At 43.2% G+C, this 19985-nt stretch overlaps 1 protein-coding gene across 3 annotated transcripts in view; it reads right to left on the bottom strand.

The window, feature by feature from the left end:
* L3MBTL3 (l(3)mbt-like 3 (Drosophila)) overlaps nt 1-19985 on the bottom strand; it is a 162120-nt gene that overhangs the window by 34301 nt on the left and 107834 nt on the right. For all 3 annotated transcript variants that reach the window (XM_019538023.1, XM_019538022.1, XM_019538024.1), the window contains exons 17-18: nt 4835-4981; nt 2901-3065 (exon numbers count right to left, since the gene is read on the bottom strand). In XM_019538023.1, the coding sequence (XP_019393568.1) occupies nt 2901-3065; nt 4835-4981 (312 nt within the window). The remainder of the gene's footprint in view (nt 1-2900; nt 3066-4834; nt 4982-19985) is intronic.

Raw genomic sequence — 19985 nt, 5'->3', positions numbered from 1 at the left:
CAGACTTGATGATCTGCTCAGGTCCCTTCTGACCCTACTAACTATGAAACTATGGACGCGCCCAACATGTTTTTATAGAATGAAATGCAAAATGTCTACACTGAGGAAAAGGAATGCAAGCTACATGTGTGGAACAGTATCCTGGGAAGGATACTATTATCCTGTAATAGGATACCAACTGTATCCTGGGAAGAAGTGACAGCAGAGAAACAACAAATGCAGCTCCCATTGTGATGTGTGGCACAAGGGCTTAATGCAGATTTTGGTTGTATAAACTGGGGAGCAATGCATAATAACAGGAAAATCATTTTAACTCTGTTATGGTATTGCTGAGACTAATCCAGGAATAAGTATAATTCTGATGTCCATATTTTAAAAATGGTGATGAAAAATTGAAGGGAATCAAGGAACCAGCTAAAAAATGACTTGGTAGCTGACAAAAAGTTTTACAGTGGCTTAGGTCTGATCTATGCTATGTAGCATTGCTTCAAGAACAGGTTCTACTGTGTGTCCATACATTTGTGGTCACCTGCAATAGCATAATCCCATCATCCTGTAGCAAGATAACACCAATTCTGTGACAGAAGGCTTCAACACCACATGAAAAACACTACAAAACATGTGCCGACATGCCTTGGTGGGCTTTCTGATGGTAGACATAGTCCCTTAAACAGCTGGTGCCTCACTACAGTTGACAGAGCTGCTGTAGTGAAGCTGTGTGAAATCACCAGAGGCCACATGGGTAGGGACGCATGCTGGCATCAGAACTCCTGTGGGCAGAAGGTTTGTAAGGTAGATAAGCCCTTAACAAGCTTAATCTATTTAGCAACTGGAAAAGAAGATTGAGAGATGACATAATTACTATGGTTAAATACCCTCACGGTGAGAAGATATTCGATAATCCTGTAGAATGCTCTGTATTCTAATGGAGAAAAGCATGACAAGAACCAATGGCTGCATGTGATATTGACATTTGAAGTTAGGTGCATGCTATTCCAACAGTGAAAGTGATTTTCCAGACCTCTTGATATCTCCAGATCCAGACTGGATGTCTGTCTAATATGCTTTAGATGAGCACAAGTTGCCAGGCTCAGTACCATGAGATTTAATACCTGTGATTTTCAAACAGGCTGACTAGATGATCTAACAGTCTGTTTTAGCTTTAAACATATACAAATCTCTGAACTATTTCAATCCCACAGTTCTTCTGCACCAGTTTCTTAGGTGAAATTAGGACAGGAGAATTAAATTTACAACGTCTGCCAAAAAGTTTCAGAGATGCTAGTAAGAAAAGCTAGTGAAATTATTGTGTAATATTGGACAAATACAAGCCAAAAAATAAGATTTCACCACTTCCTTGACATACATGCCATCTGCTTATAAAAATAATACGTCTTTTCATGTAAATGAAAGGGAAAACAACTGATTTTCAATTACACCTACAGTTCTGTTTCTGCTTTTTGGGGGGTGGGGGTTGGCTGGTAAACATCAACATGGAGAAGTAGAGAAGGCACTGTAATTAAAAAGAGATCAGGGGATTTAATTGCTTCTTAATTAAACAGTAAGTTTCCATAATTGAAACTTTACTGTGAGATATCTACTGTATGTGATTAATTCTCGTAAATGAAGAGTAGTATCTCAAATCATTTGCCATTATTGCCACTGGCAGCTTGGATGTTATGCGTGTGCTATGTTTTAGATGATGTTGGATGGTGCAGAGTGGAGCTGTCCAACTAGTGGCCCTAATGGGGTCAGTTTGTGGTCTCTGGGCTCTTGCCCAGACTCCGCTCCAACTACTGCTCTTGTGGTGGCAGCTGGGGTCTCCCTCTCCTTCCTCCAGCTTGTAATTCCTGTTCCCACTCCAGGGCAGCAGGGAGGGGTGGCATTGCAGGAAGGGGCCAGGCTGCTCATATTGCATGCAAGAGGGTACTGGGGCTGTGTGTATTGCATGTCTGGAAAAAGAAGGAGCCAGGCTCCCTATGCTACAGGCGGGCTGCCCACACAATGTGCCCAGCAGGGAAGGTGCTGCAGTGTGGCTCAGGGGAGCTGGGCTGCCCATGTGGCATATGGGGCTAAGAGGGGGACCTGGGTTGTGCAGGGGACAGCAGGGGGGAAGCTGGGCTGTACATGGCCCAGGGCACGGAGAGTTGGGCTGTGTGTGGTGCATGAGGTCTTGCAGAGGGGAGGGGGAGCAGCTCCTGGTGTGCACAGTCCCTGGATCTCTGTCTGGTGTTGCATGCAGCCTCCAGCTGCTGAGAATTTGGACAGCCCGAATGCAGAGGATTAAGCATATTTTCCAATTCTAGTGGGTTTTTACTTATCAACAAAAACAAAACAGCCACCACTGTATTGTGCTCACAACGAATGGACAGACTCCTGTATCCCCATAGAGCCCGCTGTAACCATTCAAGTTTCTCTCTTTTAATTCTAAGGTATGTACCCAAACAAAAATAATCTCTTCATGACATCAGTCAAAGCATTTGCAGAACTTTCACAATGGTTTTACAAACAGCTTATCTATATCTTATCCATTTAATTCCGTACGACTGTATTTTGGGGGGATTAAAACAGACACTTTTCATTTTAATCTCCCTCTCTCTCTTTGATTTATTTGTAAACAGAGGACAGGGAAATTCCTCACTCTATTCAGTATTTTTTTCTATTTTAGAATATATACTGTTTCATTTATTCACTCTGATTTGAATTATATACTTGCTAAATACATTATGACATTATTCATTCCAGACTTGAATTCAGAGACAACTGCATGGCGTTCTTGTGCCTCCCCACATGCCTGTAAGAATCCCACTAATAAATCACTGTACTGTACTGAGACAGGCTGCAATTCATATCTACAGTCCCAACAATTCATATTTCAAAAGAAGCTGATTGACAGTTACCTAGACTGTTTCTTTTCTTTCACATCACATAATGGAGGCTTCTTGCAAGGAGATTTACTTTCTGCATCTTCTTCCTTTGTTGTCTCCAGCACAGATTTGCCAGACAATCGATTATGAGCAGAAGATTTTGAGCCTGTGTGTCCAGGGCTAGGACATTTTCTGTCACTGTAAAACAAATTGACGTCGTTTTAAAATCTGAGCTATGTTCCTGCTTACTTGCTTCACAGGAGACGTCCAGCTGGAAATTACAAGACTATTTAAAAAAAAAAACCCAAACAACCAGAAACCATCAAAAGTAAAATTTTCTTAGTTGTTCCTCATAGAATTTTACAGGTGGAACTGTAAAAGTACACAGCACTGAATGAACCCAACACAATCCAAGGTAAAACTCTCATGGAAGAGTTCAAGTGGAATGGAGTTTGCCCAACACTCAGTACTCCTGAAAACTGCACTTTAATATCATTAATACAAACTAAAATCTAAGTGATTAAGGCTAAGATGGAATGTGTTGCAAAAGCAGACACATTTATGGTTTTTCAAGGATTCAAGCAAGGTGGAAGAGGATCACTGTGATGAAAAAGACATAAGTAGGCTGAGTTCTAGCCTACAACTCTGGTGGGGAACATTTTTTTTTAGAGGGGTGAGGGGAACTGGCAGTGTATGTGTTGATATAAATAGCTGCTGTAAATAGCTCTGTGAGTAGGACACCTAGACACTCTTTCCACTCTAGGGCAAGTCTGGGCCTGGCAGCAGGCTCTGCTCCCCGATTCCTGATGACATGTTTAATTTGATTGACTAAATGTTAATTCCTGGGTTAATACTATACTTTTGTAATTGTTTTGTTGACAGGGTGGGACTGCGCCTAAGAGAAAGTATAGTCCCAGAGTGGCCTGGACGAGAAAGTAGTCCCAGGGAGGACAGAGTAGAGAGAAAGCAATCCCAAGGAGGACAGATCAAGGAAGGACAGAGGCAACTGCAGTGGTACAATAAAGATTGTTCAGAGAAGAGAAGAGTTGTCTGCTGTGTTATATGGGTTGTTAGCATTCTGACTCTCTTCCTGCCTCTTTGAACCCCACTTCCCTGGGAGATGACCAAAAAAGGAGCTCTCTGAAGTGGGGGTTCTATGGATCACTGGGTAATTCCCAAGAGAGAAAAGGTAGGGTGGCACAGTCAGAGGCTTGCCCCTTCTGCACATCTGCCAGGGATGTGGGTTCTTGGGAAGAGAGAGATCAAAGAACATTTCTTCCTGAGGAGTCCCTAGGCACAGATTCAATTCAACAGAAATTCACAGGCAATTCAAACCTGGGTGAAATTCTTGAATGCAACACATTATCATGTTTCACCCATAAGTGGTCCTCAGAAATCATAAAAGGTTACATTTATTTTAAAACGATGCAAATCTAAAGCTTGTGATATAAGAACGAACCTCTAAGGACCTTCTTGCTGTAATATCCATTGACTTTCTCCTAGCAGGTCTCTTAACTGCTCTTGCAAAACTTAATTCCTCACCCTCCCAATAAAAGCAAAATGTATTATGGCTCTTTTTCAAACAGCAACATTCATGCGTACATGTAGCAACGAGGCTGTTCTGGCAAACAATAAAAATGCAAATGAAGTACTTTTGCAATCAGACTCAATCATTAAAAACCCAATCTGAAATTACAATTAACATCTTAATGATTTGCATGCTTACCAACAATAAAAATGCACTCTTGCTAAAAATCACAGATAATGAAATATGCATTGCTCTTTGTCAGTTCAACAATCTACTGTATCAGCTCTGATATCCTGATTCCCTAGAAATGCAAATACAGAGAAACATATAGGCCTTTTGCAACCATAATGCCTTCAGGTACTGTGAATTATACAAAAAAGAACTGAAATAAAATGATGATATTATTGTTAGTTGCTAATAGTGTTTTAAACATAATTACTTGATTACAGGAGAGACTGATCTTTCATTTACTTCTGTCTTTTTGTTCCTGGGCATAGGACTGGCCAGAGGAATCTCTCCACTTAAACGATCTGGTAAGATAGTTTCCTTGTTTAAGTTGATTTCAGAATATGGGCAGCTGACAGCACTGAAAAACAAAAGAGAAGAAAGCATAAATATTTCCATTACTTAAGAAACTGAGCAGACTTCTTTACTTCAAACTAGAAGACTATAGATTTGAGCCTGCTAGAAGCAGCCTGAATCAATGAACACATAAAGGTAGGAAGAAATGTCTTGGTTTAATCTTGCTTGAAAATATCAACACATAATAGTGGATTGTCAAAATGTCAACCTGCATGCTGCTTTGTTCTTATTTTCCTTGTACAGCAACTTACTATCACTGGATCAATCTTATAGCATAAATTCTAGAAAATACTGGTAATAGAGAATTCCTTGATGAATGTTCATTAACACACCAGCTAACATGAATACTGAATCTGTCTCATCTTTATGTCTGAGTGACAACTGGAGCTGTGCTACTCATTTCACACAGTAAACTCAAGACGCAAATATTTTCCTTTTGCTCCACAAAGAAGCAAACATGCTGTCCTGCTGCCTTGATATTTTTATTTTCATCTTGGCTCTCTCCCCCACATGACTACTGCCAGAATCTACAAGCCATTCAGAGGTGTAACAGGGCAGCCCTGTGCCTCTGGCAGTAGCATCTGTGCAGCTGCCAGTTGCAGCAGTGATGGTTGGCCCACAGCTGCAGGGGTTGCTATTTCTGTACCCCTGCCTCCCAACACACTTCATCCCCCAAATGGGTGCCTGGACTGTTGTCCTGACCACTCTTGTACTTAGTTGCATTACGTACGGTTTTCTCCTTCCACTGAGAGTTAATCTAGTTGCTCTGCTAATGTCTGAGTGGTCCAGCAGAATTCTATGTATTTTATACACAACATACACAAGCTACTTTGCCATGCTATCCTTTCCTTTTGACCATCTCTCCTCACAATTTGTGTGGAATAAACAGATTAATGCTGTCAAGGTTGATTCAAGATTTATCATCACTGCGTTGTTCAAATACAGGTGGCAATCAATTATCCAAAACCGTATTCTGACATCCTGTTTGAGGCTTTCTAATAGTATTACATACAAAAAATACTATGTTACAGAGCATTATTTATAATGCAAAGCACTCTGAATCATTTCATCGTATCTGACAAAGTAGGCTGTCATTTATGAAAGCTTATGCCTCTTTGCACCAGTTAGTCTCTAAAGGCTACACATGCTCTGGGGTGGGGAGCTTTAATTAGAGTGGCTCCAGAGAGCCACTCTAATTGAAGTACCTGCAGTGTCTTGTGTATTTAGCATCCCACACTTCAGAATGGTGGTGGGAGCACTTTAACTAAAGTTCATTTGATGAGCTTTAGTTATAGCACCCTTGCTGCCATTTTGAAGCGCGAAGATGCTGAATACATGATACACTGAGGCTGCTGGGGCATACTAATTAGCAAGCTTAATGCTAATCAGATTTGATTAATCTAATTACCACATGTCAAAACAGACGTTGGGCACATGTATAGGTGCTCTAAGGTGCTATTCTGCCTGCCTTCTGCCAAGCCCTTGAAAGTTAGGAAATACCAGCTTGACAGAAATTTCTGTGGTCTTTCAGTAAAACACAAATATACCATGGAGCTTCTGCTTCTCCAGCTCTTCTCTTCCAATTTAGTATTCCACCCCTCCAGTGTGCACCTCAGTGAAAGAGAAAGCTTGGCACTATGTTTTTAAGAATAATTGCTAGAGTTGTGTTAAAACACACACACACCCCTCTTTTTGTGCACCACTTTGTGATGAGCGGAGAAAGTCACAGCAATCCAGAGATTTCTCAGGCTAAACAATATTATAATACTTGAAAGATTACTCTCTCAGATTCTGAAAGTTACATACTAGTACAGCTACCAAGCAGCAGAGATGAAAATAAATAAAAATTCCCAACTTTGAACTCACCAAGATAGAACTGAAGAGGTATACAATTATGTTCCATTTCTTGTCAATCAGCTAGAACACCTGCTGTATTCTAAAAATATGGTTTCCTAGTCATCTATATTTATCACAAGAACCCCTATCTTTGTACAACAGAAGTTCAACTACTGACATTTTGTCAATTTCCTTTTCAAGAGCGTATCTATCTTTCCAAAAACCAATGCAAAATTTTATTTGCGTCATTCATTGTTATACACCTGCTTTTAATAACAGAACTGTGTGGCGCAAACAATAATCTACTAGTTTGCCAGCATATCCCTTGCTGCCTCCAAATAGCAGGCAACAAGCAGAAAGAAAATACTTTTCTTATTACTTTTACATCAAAAGACGTGATGTCGTATACAAACACAGTGTATATTCTCCCCACTTTTGCCCACTGATCTTCGGAATCACAGACAATATGAATCACAAGTGAGGCAGTACCGACACTAATGCTGAAAGAGTTGATGAAAATGGCATGTTTAACATCAGGAGAAATACAAAAGGACCAGTTCTTTACATTCAGGCACAGCAACACGGGTCGACTAATCATCATTGCTGTTAACTAGACAGGATTCACATAAGTGAACCTGCTTTTTCCAGCTGGATAATTGACTCATTTGTAAACACAACAACACCTTTTTTTGTCATTCTTATAGAGCTGTGTTGAACTTGACCTGGGAAAATGCTTCAGCATATTTATTGCTTTTATTTTGCTTCTATGATCAAAACTAATGTCTATTACTACCCTTCCAAATAGACAGCATCCTGTAACAATCTGCATTTACCCTGCACGTCAAGCTGACTTCCCTAAGTATCCTATTTGAGGACAGTTGCCTCACCTTTGCATGTTCAGAGGAGCAAGAGGGCTGTTCAAACCTCTCTTGAGAGGGTCCAGAGGAAGGCCACCCGTATGATCTGGGGACAACAGGGCAGACCCTACAATGAGAGACTGCAGGACCTGAACCTGTTCAGCCTTCACAAGAGAAGGCTGAGGGGGGACCTGGTGACTGTCTATAAACTCATTAGAGGGGACCAGAAGGGTTTGGGAGAGACTTTGTTTCCCCTAGAACCCCCTGGCATGACAAGGAATAGCAGCCACAAGTTGCTGGACAGTAGGTTTAGATTAGACATCCGTAAGAACTACTTCACTGTCAGGGCAGCTAGGATCTGGAACCAACTTCCAAGGGAAGTGGTGCTCGCTCCTGCCCTGGAGATTTAAGAGGAGGCTTGATGCCTATCTGGCTGGACTCATTTGAGCCCAGTTTTTCTCCTGCCCAGGCAGGGGGTTGGACTTGAAGATCTACAAGGTCCCGTCTGAACCTACTTCTATGATTCTCTCCAGCCAAGGGAGGTTGGCCAGATGCTTTGCATGGTGAGATTTTAGTGTATAAATATTCTGTGCAGAAATATAAGCACAAAGGTTATTTACCCTTTTGGATGGCTGAAAAAGGGCCTCTGCAACACTACTTCAAATTAAATAGTTCCTATGTTTATTCAAAATTTCTCAAAACAGCACATAACAGGAAGAACCTTCAGTGCTATATTTTTATACTTGCTTTGAACTACTACTACGAAGAACTGTACTGTTTAATTTTCTGCTACAGTCTCCATCTCCTAGCCCTTACTGCATCCAACAAAAGCTGACACCTTTACAGAGGGCATATATGAAACCACTGGGTGCAGCTCAACATGAAGTGGCTTTGATCCAGAGGATGGCAGCAAAGTGAGAAAGAAGAAAGTGGCGTGCTATAAACTTGGACTCCAACTCAGACAACATACAGATCTGTGAAACTTGTACAAACTGTTGCTCTTGCATTAGGCTTGCCAGCCACAAACGGATTCATCAGGCATCTGACTAGACCTCTTACATGTACACTGTAACCCAGAGGTTCAATGGTTGCCTACTAAATATGAAGCCAAACTTGAAATACATGACTGAAATACACACCAGGTTTTGTTTTGTTTTTTAAACAGGTGCATATATTTGTTCCTCTAGGGTTTTTCATATTGATTGTGAAACTAAGAGAGTTTAAAGTTCATGTTGGAGAAAGATGGGGTTTGAAAAGAGGATGGCTCCCAGCTGTATGTAACATACCAGGGCACACAAACTCTGATTTAGAGTAAGAGTTTGTGTATACATCTGATTTCAAAATGGATTTAAGCACAGGCTCAGGCACCTTGCTGAATCAGTACCATGGTCATTAAATTCAAAAGACCTGGAGTCAGGAGATTTTTGATACTTTCAGCTTTGCAGCTGACTTGACTATGTGACCTCAGGCAAACTGTGTAACCATCTGGGGGGCTTGCCAGGCTCACAAGAAAGCCATGACGAAGCTTCATCCTCTGACACTTACAAAGCTCTTTGAGCTGCTCACCAGAGAACATTTTAGAATGTAAAGCAATGCTACAATTTGCACTGTATATAGTTAAAGGAAACTTTACACTTCAATTATAAGCTGAAAACATTTGTCTTTTATCCTGATGTTTCCTTTGTACTCATCTCATATAGCAGCAGTAACCCTGAACAGTATGGAGGGGAGGTGTTCTCGTGGAATTTCACAGACCTACTACCAGGATTTTTTTGTCGGCACAGTGTGATGTGGTTGTTAAGATGTGCTTATAATTCTTAAGTTCTTAAGTCTAAAAAATTCAAAACGGGCTCAAACTTCATTCTTCTTGAAGTGCTTTTATTTGTATAGTAAATATTTTTGTGCTTGTTATTTTAACACTAGTGAACTTCCCGTCAAGAATGACAGTGGGGATGGAGCGCTGCCATGATGGCAGGGATGGAGGGGAGGTGAGGCCAGTGTTGTGCTGCTACCACCCTGTGCCACCACTGCCTCCAAGGAGCAGGGCCCGGGGCGAGGGGAGGGCAGTGAGGCCAGCACCATCCCCAAATCCTCCACGTCTATTTGGTGGAGGTGATCTCCACCCACAGCACCACCAGGGCCGTTAGGGGTCTGGCTCTTGACAGGGTGTTGTGGGACAGGCAACCTGTACTGCAGCTGCTGCTGCCCACCCCTGTACCTGCTTGCTGCCAACTCCTGTGAGGACTGGTAAATTTGGTGGTAGCTGCAGTAAATGCCACATTGACAATTCCCCCTGCAGTAGCTGGAGACTGACAAGGGGACATGAACCCCATGGCTGGGTGACCTGTCCCCACTTCTGGATTGCCCCGCTGGAAGAAGACAGCGGGCCAGATGCCCTGCTCTCTGAGCCATATGTTTGATCCCCCTTTTTTTAGACTATGTAAGAGTTCAGGGCACAGATTCTCAAACTGCTCTGCTTACACTCAGAAGCTCCACGACATGTACTCAGGAAACTCTAGGCCAAAATGGAGGTACCAAATGATTTTAGGTGCTTAAATTGTTTTGCAGCCCCTCAAGCTGGGTTGATTTGGATAGGTTTTTTGGGAATTAAAACCCTAAATTGTTCCACTTAGGCACCTATAAGAACAGTTTGGATCTGGCCCTTAATTATGTTCAGTAAGGACAAATGCAGAGCCCTGAACTTAGGAAAAAAACAATCCCACATACCTCTACAGCTTGGGAATGACTGACTAAGCAGCAGTTCTGCAGAAAAGGACTTGGGGACTGCAGTGGACAACAACCTGAATGAGCCAATAGTGTGCCCTTGTTGCCAAGAAGTCTAACAGCATATTGGCCTGCATTAGTAAGAGTGTTGCCAGATCAAGGGAAGTGATTATTTCCATTTGTTAGGCACTGGTGAACCCACATCTTGAGTACTGTGCCCAGTTTTGGGCCCCCCAGTACAGAAGGGACACAGACAAATTGGAGACAGTCCAACAAAAATGGTTAGAGCTGGAGTACATGACTTCTGAGGAGAGGCTGAGGGAACTGGGCTTATTTAGTTTGGAGAAGAGAAGACTGAGAGGAGATTTAATAGCAGCCTTCAACTCCCTGAAGGGTGGTTCCAAAGAGGATGGAGCTAGACTCTTCTCAGTGGTGGCAGATGACAGAACAATGAGCAATGGTCTCAAGTTGCAGCAGGGAAGTTTAGGTTAGATATTAGGAAAAACATTTGTATGAGGAGGGTAGTAAAGCACTGGAACATATTACCCAGCGAAGTTGTGGAATCTCCATCTTTAGAGGTTTTTAAGACCTGGGTAGACAAAGCCTTGGTTGGGATGATATAGTTGGGGATTGTCCTGCTTTGAGCAGGAAGTTGGACTAGATGATCTCCTGAGGTCCCTTCTAACTCTAATTTTCTATGATTCTATGTTCTGTTTGGATCAATTGGGCTTGCCCAAGTTTTAATAAATAAGTATTCCCATTTACAGAAGCCCCCATAGCAAATGATGTGAAATAACATTCTTAGCAGATAGTTAAAGGACTGAATTAGCATAGAGGTCAAGCTATCAAACTAAGGGTCATGTTGCACTGACACATCACTTGTCCACAGATGCATCATAACATGATAGTCACACTAACATGGGAGCAGAGGGAGAAGGTTTCACTGTTAAGTGCCCAGACTGCATTTGCTCTGTGGACAGGATGCTACAGCTTCCTGTGTTGCTGCTCCAGCACTCCAGCACTAAGTACAACATTTACACTAAGAAAAATCTGTTCTGGAAAGCTCAGAAATGATTAGGGTAGAGTAGAAATAATGTACTGATTATTATTACTGTTACACTGCACCTGAAGGGTTCTTCAGTGTAATGAGCCAAACACTTTTAACCATATGACAGCTTTGTACTGTCTGCCTGCTTCACAGCTGCCAGTCAGGACTACAAGATAAGCCTGACATCCACTGTCAGGTTCCTCCTCAGGCAATTGTATTATTCACATCCTGGTAAGCATTACATCATAGGGCACCCAGGCCAGGATTTGGAAAATATGTGATGTATGCCAGGGTAAGGGCTAAAGGAAGTCTCTGAAAAAACCTTGGGTTTCATTATCTTTTAAGTTTCAAGGCTTTTTGAATTGCTTGGCAACTTTATCAGACTTTGACTAAGTACAAACCAATGCTATGGCAGACAGTCTGAATCAACAGTAGTATGAGAATCATGATCTCCACATCCCCATATATCCATACAATGGACTGTCCTCTCAGGGCAATTTCAATGTTTATTTTGATATTAAATGATTTCATAGGCAGGGAAAAAGTGAGAAGGACATGAACCTTTCACTTTGAGTGCCAAAAGACAGGAAATCAATGGAATAAGCTGAGATCCAGTTAAACACAGTCCATTTGAATTCCTCATCTGACAGCATCCTCAAGAGTCAGACTTCAGGACTGTGGGTTTTAAGTAAGTTAACAACACAGGACAAGTCACAACACACAGCAGTAACAAAAATTAAGTGAAAATGAATGTTGGTTTTATCGCGTTTCTTTCATTAAACAAGATTCTTCTGTATTTCTTGTGTTAGGTTAAAGAAGGTTTCTCTGTGTATGTATTTGCCAACTATTAGTATATTCTTTTTAACAACTTTCATATCATGCTGACTGGCAGCATGTTGTCATTAATTTCTGCTAACCCAAATATTTTTTAATAAAGAGTAGGGCTCAGAAACATATAGCCCACAAGGCCACTGGGAACAGCCTGTGGAAGTGGTGGGGTTTGGTGGCATGCTGGCAGCAAGGGGCTTTGCCTACACCTGCATCAGGCTGCAAGACGCTACCCCACGCTGGACGGCTGAGGGCTATGCTGCACCTCAGCTGGGGGAAGAAGACAGGCAGCAATGGCCATGACATGGTTGGAACAATGTCTCGCCTCATAGCTGAGCTGGGTTGTTGTAGCTCACGGCTCTGAAAGGCTGCTGACCAGTGCTCCAGAAGATACTTGATCTTAGCCACAAAAGGCCAAATGTTAAACAGTGGGAAACATCAAGAGATGCAACTCTCCTTCACACTTTACAAAGTATGGTTATCATCTCATTCAACACTCCTGAAGCAGTTTTGGGCTAAACAGTGAGAATGACAACTGTTCGTTACAATGGAATTATGTATACCCAAGACACTTATGGAAAAGAAAAAATGAAACTTTTCAAGATAGCACTGAAATTAGATTGGAATGAATTTAACTAATACTATATAAAACTAAAATACATGAGAAGAATTGTTGGTTCAGAGTCTTTAATGCCCTATGTCAGTAGCAGAATATAATATCAAACTCTGCTCAACAGCATCCCAGGTATTTACTCTCTCTCACCTATAATTTTTGAGTTTGCACAACTATGAGCTGTCTTTTTCTGACTGAAAGTCTACCTTTTTTCCTCTGAAAGAACCATTAAAATTGTACCCAAATTATATGCAATATTCACCTATATAGTTCTGCCTTTTGAACCCAAAATAGTTTGTGCCTACAATAAAACTGTCAAGTCAAATTAATTTCAGTAGTTATTATTTTAATATTTTTAGTCCATTTAACTCCTTTGGGTACTTTACTTGGCTATTTGATTGTACTGTGGGATTTTACAAGTAGAGATCTAGCAAACTCAAGGTAGCCGCTGACCAATTTCACGGGCAGATTTCCCAGCTGGCAACCATTTTCACAGGCAGAGTGCAGTGCCTCCTCTCCCCCCCCCCCCATTTCTGATTGGCCAAGGGGCCCCTGTAGCCCCACCCCTTGCTGCTGATTGGTTGCAAGGGCTGTCCATCATGCAGCCCCACCTCTCACTGCCAACTGGTGGAGAGGATTGGGGCTGTAAGACAGACAGAATTTATTTTTTATTTTCACTGAGGCATTGGTAGGCTTTCCAATTGCTTTGAAATTGTAAATATATCAATAAAACATTGTGTTCAAATGATACCTATAGATATAGTGTCATTTCATTTTAATTGTGGATTTTGGGGGTTTAAATCAGAGAATGTGTAATATCAGAAAAATGGTGATTTTTAAACAAAGAAAACCAGGATCCCTGTTTATAAGTGCAACAGTAATTCAAGGTCTTTACTTCGAGTTATTGATGTACTGTATTTTATCACATATTGTATTCCCCAAATAAGATATGCACTTTGTTTTCAGGAAGGACAAATTAAGCAAAAACATTTCCAGAGAAGGCTGCATGGAGGAGGTACAGAGTCTAATCACTCACCCTCCTTTTTTTGCTCAACCAAAAGCCAAAACCCTATCTCTGTTGATGAAGACTGGCCTCCATGGGTGGATCTATGATTTTCAAAAATGCTAAAAACAACTTGCAAGACTGGAAGTTGTGAAAGAGTGGAAGAGAGACCCAAAGTAGCTAGGTCAAAATTGCCAGAAGAAAGGTTAGCTTAATTAGTGGAAAATTAAACCTGTTAAAATGGTAAGGCAATCATTAACACTTGTGGAGGGAAGAAGAATGAACAATTAAGTCACCTGACTCCCTGGGCTGCCAGAATAGAAATGCCACTGCTGCTGCTGTGTGGAGCAGAAATCAAAGCAGGGTGCTTCTATTCCAGAACTAAAATCAGTTTCCTTGCTTAAAAGACACATCTGAATTTTAAGTGGCTGATTTTTCAGGAAAAGGTATGTATATATGCAAGTAAATATGGTATATTAAGAAACATGGCTGTTTTTCCTAAAACCAAACTTTAAGGTCTGGGGTCAATTTATATGCAAAGTCAGCTTCTAATCAGAACAATACTGTTCAAACAGATTTGAAACGTATTGTAAAATTGCCTTGAATTACATTTCCTTGCTGCCTATGTATTTCAGCAACTTTCCTACTACTTGATTAATGATAGGTATTAGGTCTGTACACAGTACGGTATACACACTTTAAATATATAATCTGAGGACCAAAAAGGTTATGTACTAGAGTAGGCACTTATCTGGGCCCAATGAAAACAATGCTTATAAGAGAATAACCAATCTCAACCCCTGTCAGTGCTATGGCACTAACAGCCTTAAAACTGTTTCCTATCAATTGCAAGATTTCTAACAGCAGCTCTCAACAGTTGCTACTCTTTCACTGTTTCTGGTGCTAATTATGACACAGTCAAACAGAATATAACCACATTAAAAATAGCCAGTAGACATGAAAGGTGCTAAGCACTAAATTAACAGAGAGATCATCTATGTTTGTTAAATGTAAGCAAAGGGACGAGACCTCCATCATGTTATATAGTGATGTGAATAATGCTTTTATCCACAAGTACTACCGGAGACACTGGCTAGGGAAAGCCTCGTACCATAATTGAAACTGGGTCAACTGAAGCCAATATTCTCTCTTATTACCCACTTGTTAAGTATTGCCTGCAACTACAATGAATGGGAAAATGCCCTTATTCTATTCTGTTCATCTGAAAACTATCAACACACTACAATAGATAATGTTTATTCATCAACAACTTTGATGTTTATTCATTACAAACTGACCCAAGACACTAACAAACTGCATACATGTGTCTGCTCTGCATGACTGCCAGGTTTTCAAGATTATTTCTTGCATAGTGCATTGAGGAGCACACAATTTACTGTTCCTCATAAATATACAGGTGACTTACATAATGTTATCTATTTGCATACAGGTCCCATTGTCTCAGTCTCTCAGCACAGAATTCTAGATCCACAGCTGACATCAAGTCATACTGAACGTTCACTTTTTTAAAAAGTGCACACGTTAACCCTGCCATAATTAATCATCTGAGGCTTTCATGTGGTTCCTAAGGAACAAGTGCTCAAAATTATTTCAAAACTGCTTAGCATTGTAAATGATCGTTCTGCCTGCTCTCAGGCATTTACTCTGCAGACATATTGTACCTTGCCATGGAAGAAAAGATAAGCATGGCAAAATACAATTTGAGGTTGCTGAAATGAGAAAGCCAAGGGACTGCAGGCTGGTGTGGATAATTACACCAAGTTTACAATGTCTTCGTTAATTCAAGGGGAAGTGGCAGTGCAGTTGTAGAATTTTTAGAATGACCTGGATTCTCAAAACTGTAGACTCCAGATAAACAAGGAATCTATTTTTTTTCTCCTTAGACCACTTCAAGCAGAGAACAATTCCAGTGCACAGAGCAAAACAATTAATGAAATAAGATATTTACAGGGTTAATGGATTTGCTATCAGTCTTATGATAGCTTTGAGTCTTTTGGTCAATAAAACCTCTCTGGTTATATTTATATCCCTGGAACTATCAGGCATTATGCATACAGTAGGATTTCTAAGACTAGAGTAAAATAAAATAAAAGACAATAAACTGCAATGACTGTATTTCTCTCTCAATATTCAGGCATGAATAAGCACAATCATTTTAAGTAGCACAGAAAATCTAGTTATAAAATCTAGATGCATGCACTGACTTGATATATATTCCTTACATTTTATTTCCCCTTACAACATACAATTGCTCGTGTCAAACTGTCTTGAGGTGAGAAAGATCAATGAATACGTAAGTTTGTCTGACCCAGTTACTTTCTTGAATCATTGCCTTTTTATATTTCCTCACTGAATAAGCTAATTAGTAAAGGGTTTGATCTTTCTCCAGTTGAAGTTAATGGCAAAATGTCAATGGATTTCTATGGTGCAAGATCACGGACTGCGATTCCCAACTCAGGGGTTAAGAACAGGCAATGGTGAAGCTGCAAAGACAACGGTTGCTGTAACACAGATCTCCAAATGTGTTTTTTTCCACTGGCTGCAGAAAGCACCTGATGTGTTAGACAGGTCAGACTAACAGTCCCTTTTGACTTTGAAAGTTATGAAAACAGCCACCTGCTTCAGTAGTTGCACCTTAACACATGGAATTCTCTCCCCTGCATGCATAATTTTTCAGTATCAGTCAGCATCAGATCAACATAAGCCTCTTCTCAGCTGTTTACTTCAGTCATAAAAACTTACAAAGCTTGGGCCATCAGGTTTATTACCAACTGATCCTCTGCTTACATCATTCTGCTGAGTGTGAGGACCAGGAGGGAGGGGGAGAGCAAAAATCAAAAAGAATCAGAACTCCCACTACACCGAAACGGTACACAGACAGAAGACATTAAAAAAAAAGGGATCAGAATGATTTAAATTAACAGGAACAAAAGAAAACAAGAAAAAGAGAGAGAACAGACAAAAACTGAGCTGTGCTAGAATATGACAAAGAGAAGAAGACAAGGAGCTCTGTCAGCCCTATAAGACCTATAGTACTCTACAGCAGTGGTTGTTAACTGGGGCTATGTGTACCCCTAGGGGTACTTAAAAAGGCCATAGGGGGTACAGAGAACTCCACATGCATGCGCACAGCCAGGAGCGTACCCTGACCACGTGGAGAGCAGCCTGGTCCTGCTGGTAAGTTTGTCTGGGAGGAGGGAGTGGGGCTGAGGATGCCCAGCTGGAGCGGGGTGCGGGACTGAGACATGGAGGGTGGGAAGTGGCTCCTGCCACTACACACGCCCCAAGACATGGGCTCCATCCTATGCTCTGCCCTGCCTGGGCAGCAACCAGCCCCAGCTCTAGCCTCAGCCTGTAGGAGCCTCCTCCAGCCCCAGCCCCAGCCTCACTCCTTCCTTCACCGCAGGGGCCTAGGGGAACAGGGCTATGGCAGGGCTACAGCCACTCCAGAATTCAGTAGCCCCCCTTAAGCCACCTCCCAGTGCCACCACCACCTGCCCTGAGTGCAGCCTAGCCAGCCCCCCATTAGGAAAAGCATAGCGCCCCAACCCACAGCAGCAGCCCTCCTGTGACTTGCACGCAGATCTGGAGACATATGCCCCCCATGATCTCCCAGAGTGCGCATAGCAATGGGCACCACCTGCCCCACTCCCGCACGGCTCAGTCCTGCACATCACCCCGGCTGGGCCCAGCCCCACTCCCTCCCCACAGCTGGGGCCTTGATCTTAGGAGACAGAGTCCTAAGCTGCAGCGGCAGCTTGCCGTTGTTCTGTGCACAGATCTGGGGGCACACCCCCCCCCAAGCCCTCCTGGGGTACATGTAGTGGCAGGAGCTGCCCCCACTCCCCATGCCCCACAGATGAGCCACTCATGACTCCGTCCCACACCCCATCCCACCCCGGATGAGCAGCACCTGCCCCTGCCCACTGAGTCCCTCACTACAGAGTCTCAATCTGCCCCCACCCTCCCTTAAAAACAAGAAAAAATATAAAGGGGTACATGAGCTGAAACTCTAAGACAGAAGGGGTACACTTGCTAAAAAAGGCTGAAAACTCCTGCGCTATAGCTTTATAGGAAAAACCTTCTAGCGGAGCCACAACTTCTGTTGGTAGAGTTGTACCACCTTCCTGAATAACACAAGATTTTTCTGCTCTTATGATGTGCAACTATATAGGGCAGGGCTGTCTAACACCTAAGCAGCCAGGAGCTGCACTCCCCGGCCTGGGTCTTGCTAATGGGGCTTCCACACCATGCAGGCCATGCCGATGCATGCCCCAGCCCCCCTGCAGACTGTACAGGTGCTCCTACCCTGCACCAGGTAGAACTGCCTCACTGAACTGTGTGCACAGTGCTCAGCACCCTTGCTGACAGGGGCTCCCTTGCTACACCTCATGCAACTGTCCCAGACCCACTTGCAGCTCCCTGGCTGCAGGCTCCCCCACTACACTGGTGTCTTGGGCTGCAGGCTCCCCTAACACCATAGGCCGTGCCACACCACTAAACCCCACCCTGTCTCCTAAGATGGAGGTAGGAAGGAGAAACTGGAAGAAAGAGGGAGCCCAGAGTCCCTGGCTGCTGCAGCTGGAGTGATGGGGGAGGAGCAGCCAGGTAGGAGCCTGCTAGCCGCAAACTAAATCCACATGGGCCACATGTGGCCCATGGGCCACTAGTGGGACAGCCCTAAAATAAGGTATAAGGTGTCAGTCAGGAGTATGATTTTTTTCATCCCCTAACAAACATGATTACACCAACAAACTTTGTAGTGTAGTTCTGGACAACTGCCAATAGTTGCAAAAAGGTACAGACTGAAGAGTTAACAAACAAACAAGACTTGAAACCTAACTCTTGGTTTCACAGTAGTTTAAGAATGTACTTACTAAACTGTGCACGGATTCAAAACATTTACCAATGTTACATCTTAAGCATCAAGATAGCTAAGCACATTGATATACTGATAGGGAGCATCTACATACACAGACACGTGTGCTTGTGGCAGCTCAAATAGAAGTGGTGTGAATTTGAGCTGGGGCTTTTTGCCTCAGTGCGGATGCTCAGACATGCACTTTGTTGTGGATCAAATTGTGCCACTTGGGGCAGAATAACTCTGTCTGGATCCTGGATCTGCAGCCAGGGGGAGCTAGAGCCCAGGGCCAGCACCTGTGCTGTCCCCAGAAGTAAAAAGCTGCCTTGTCAAGTAGCTCAGGACTACTCGCTCTCAGGACCTTCTGAGGCCCAGCCAATTGGGACCTGGGGACACTACCCCTTGTGCCAGCTGGACTGATGAAGCAGCCCTGAGAGTTCTCTGCACCCTTTACCCACTGGCAGCAGTCTGGCAGTGAGTGAGAGACAGCAATCAGTTGGGCAATGTTTTATTGATATATCTACAATGTTAAAGCAATTTGGAAGTCTACCAGTGTCTCTATCATAATAATAAAGTGAATTCTAAACACATGTTTCATGAATTCATGAATACATGTATATATGTTTTGCCGGCCCCCCACAAGGGCTAGAGCCACCCCCCCCCAGGGGCTACAGCCCCCCCAACAGGGGCCACCCTCCCACAGGGGCTACAACCCCTCAACAGGGGCTATGCCTCCACTGCAGGGCCCACATGCCCCACCCCAGCCCCCCAATTAATGCCCTGCCTGACCCCATCCCCCACCAGCCACTGTAGCCCCCGTGATGGCTGCCCCACTCAGCCCCACCTCCCCTGCTCCCTCAGACACACCCAATGGCTGCCCTGCCTGGCTGCCATGCCCCACTTGCACCCCCAGCTCCCAATGGCTTCCCCACCCCTGGACTCTGGCATTTAAAAAAAAAAGCCTCTACTCACCCCAGAAACAGGGGTTGTGGGGGCTCCAGGGCCTCCTGGCAGAGCCCCCCTGGGCACCACAGGCCAGTGTGGGGCAGCAGGGCCTGGGCTGGGGCCACTGGGGCTGTCACACTGTCCCGTGCTGTGTGGAGGGGGCCTCAGGGACCTCAATGGCAGCTCGAACCTCTGGTAAGTGCCATGGGGGGTCTTTTTTCCCTGGATGCTGGCAGGGGGCAGCAACCAGGGGGGCTCAGGGACCTGGTGGG

Source organism: Crocodylus porosus, unplaced genomic scaffold (genome assembly GCF_001723895.1).
Source record: "Crocodylus porosus isolate Cpor-Errol unplaced genomic scaffold, CroPor_comp1, whole genome shotgun sequence".
NCBI classification, from domain to species: domain Eukaryota; kingdom Metazoa; phylum Chordata; order Crocodylia; family Crocodylidae; genus Crocodylus; species Crocodylus porosus.
The sequence above is the reverse complement of the archived record's forward strand: the minus strand, read 5'-3'. Positions and strand labels throughout refer to the sequence as shown.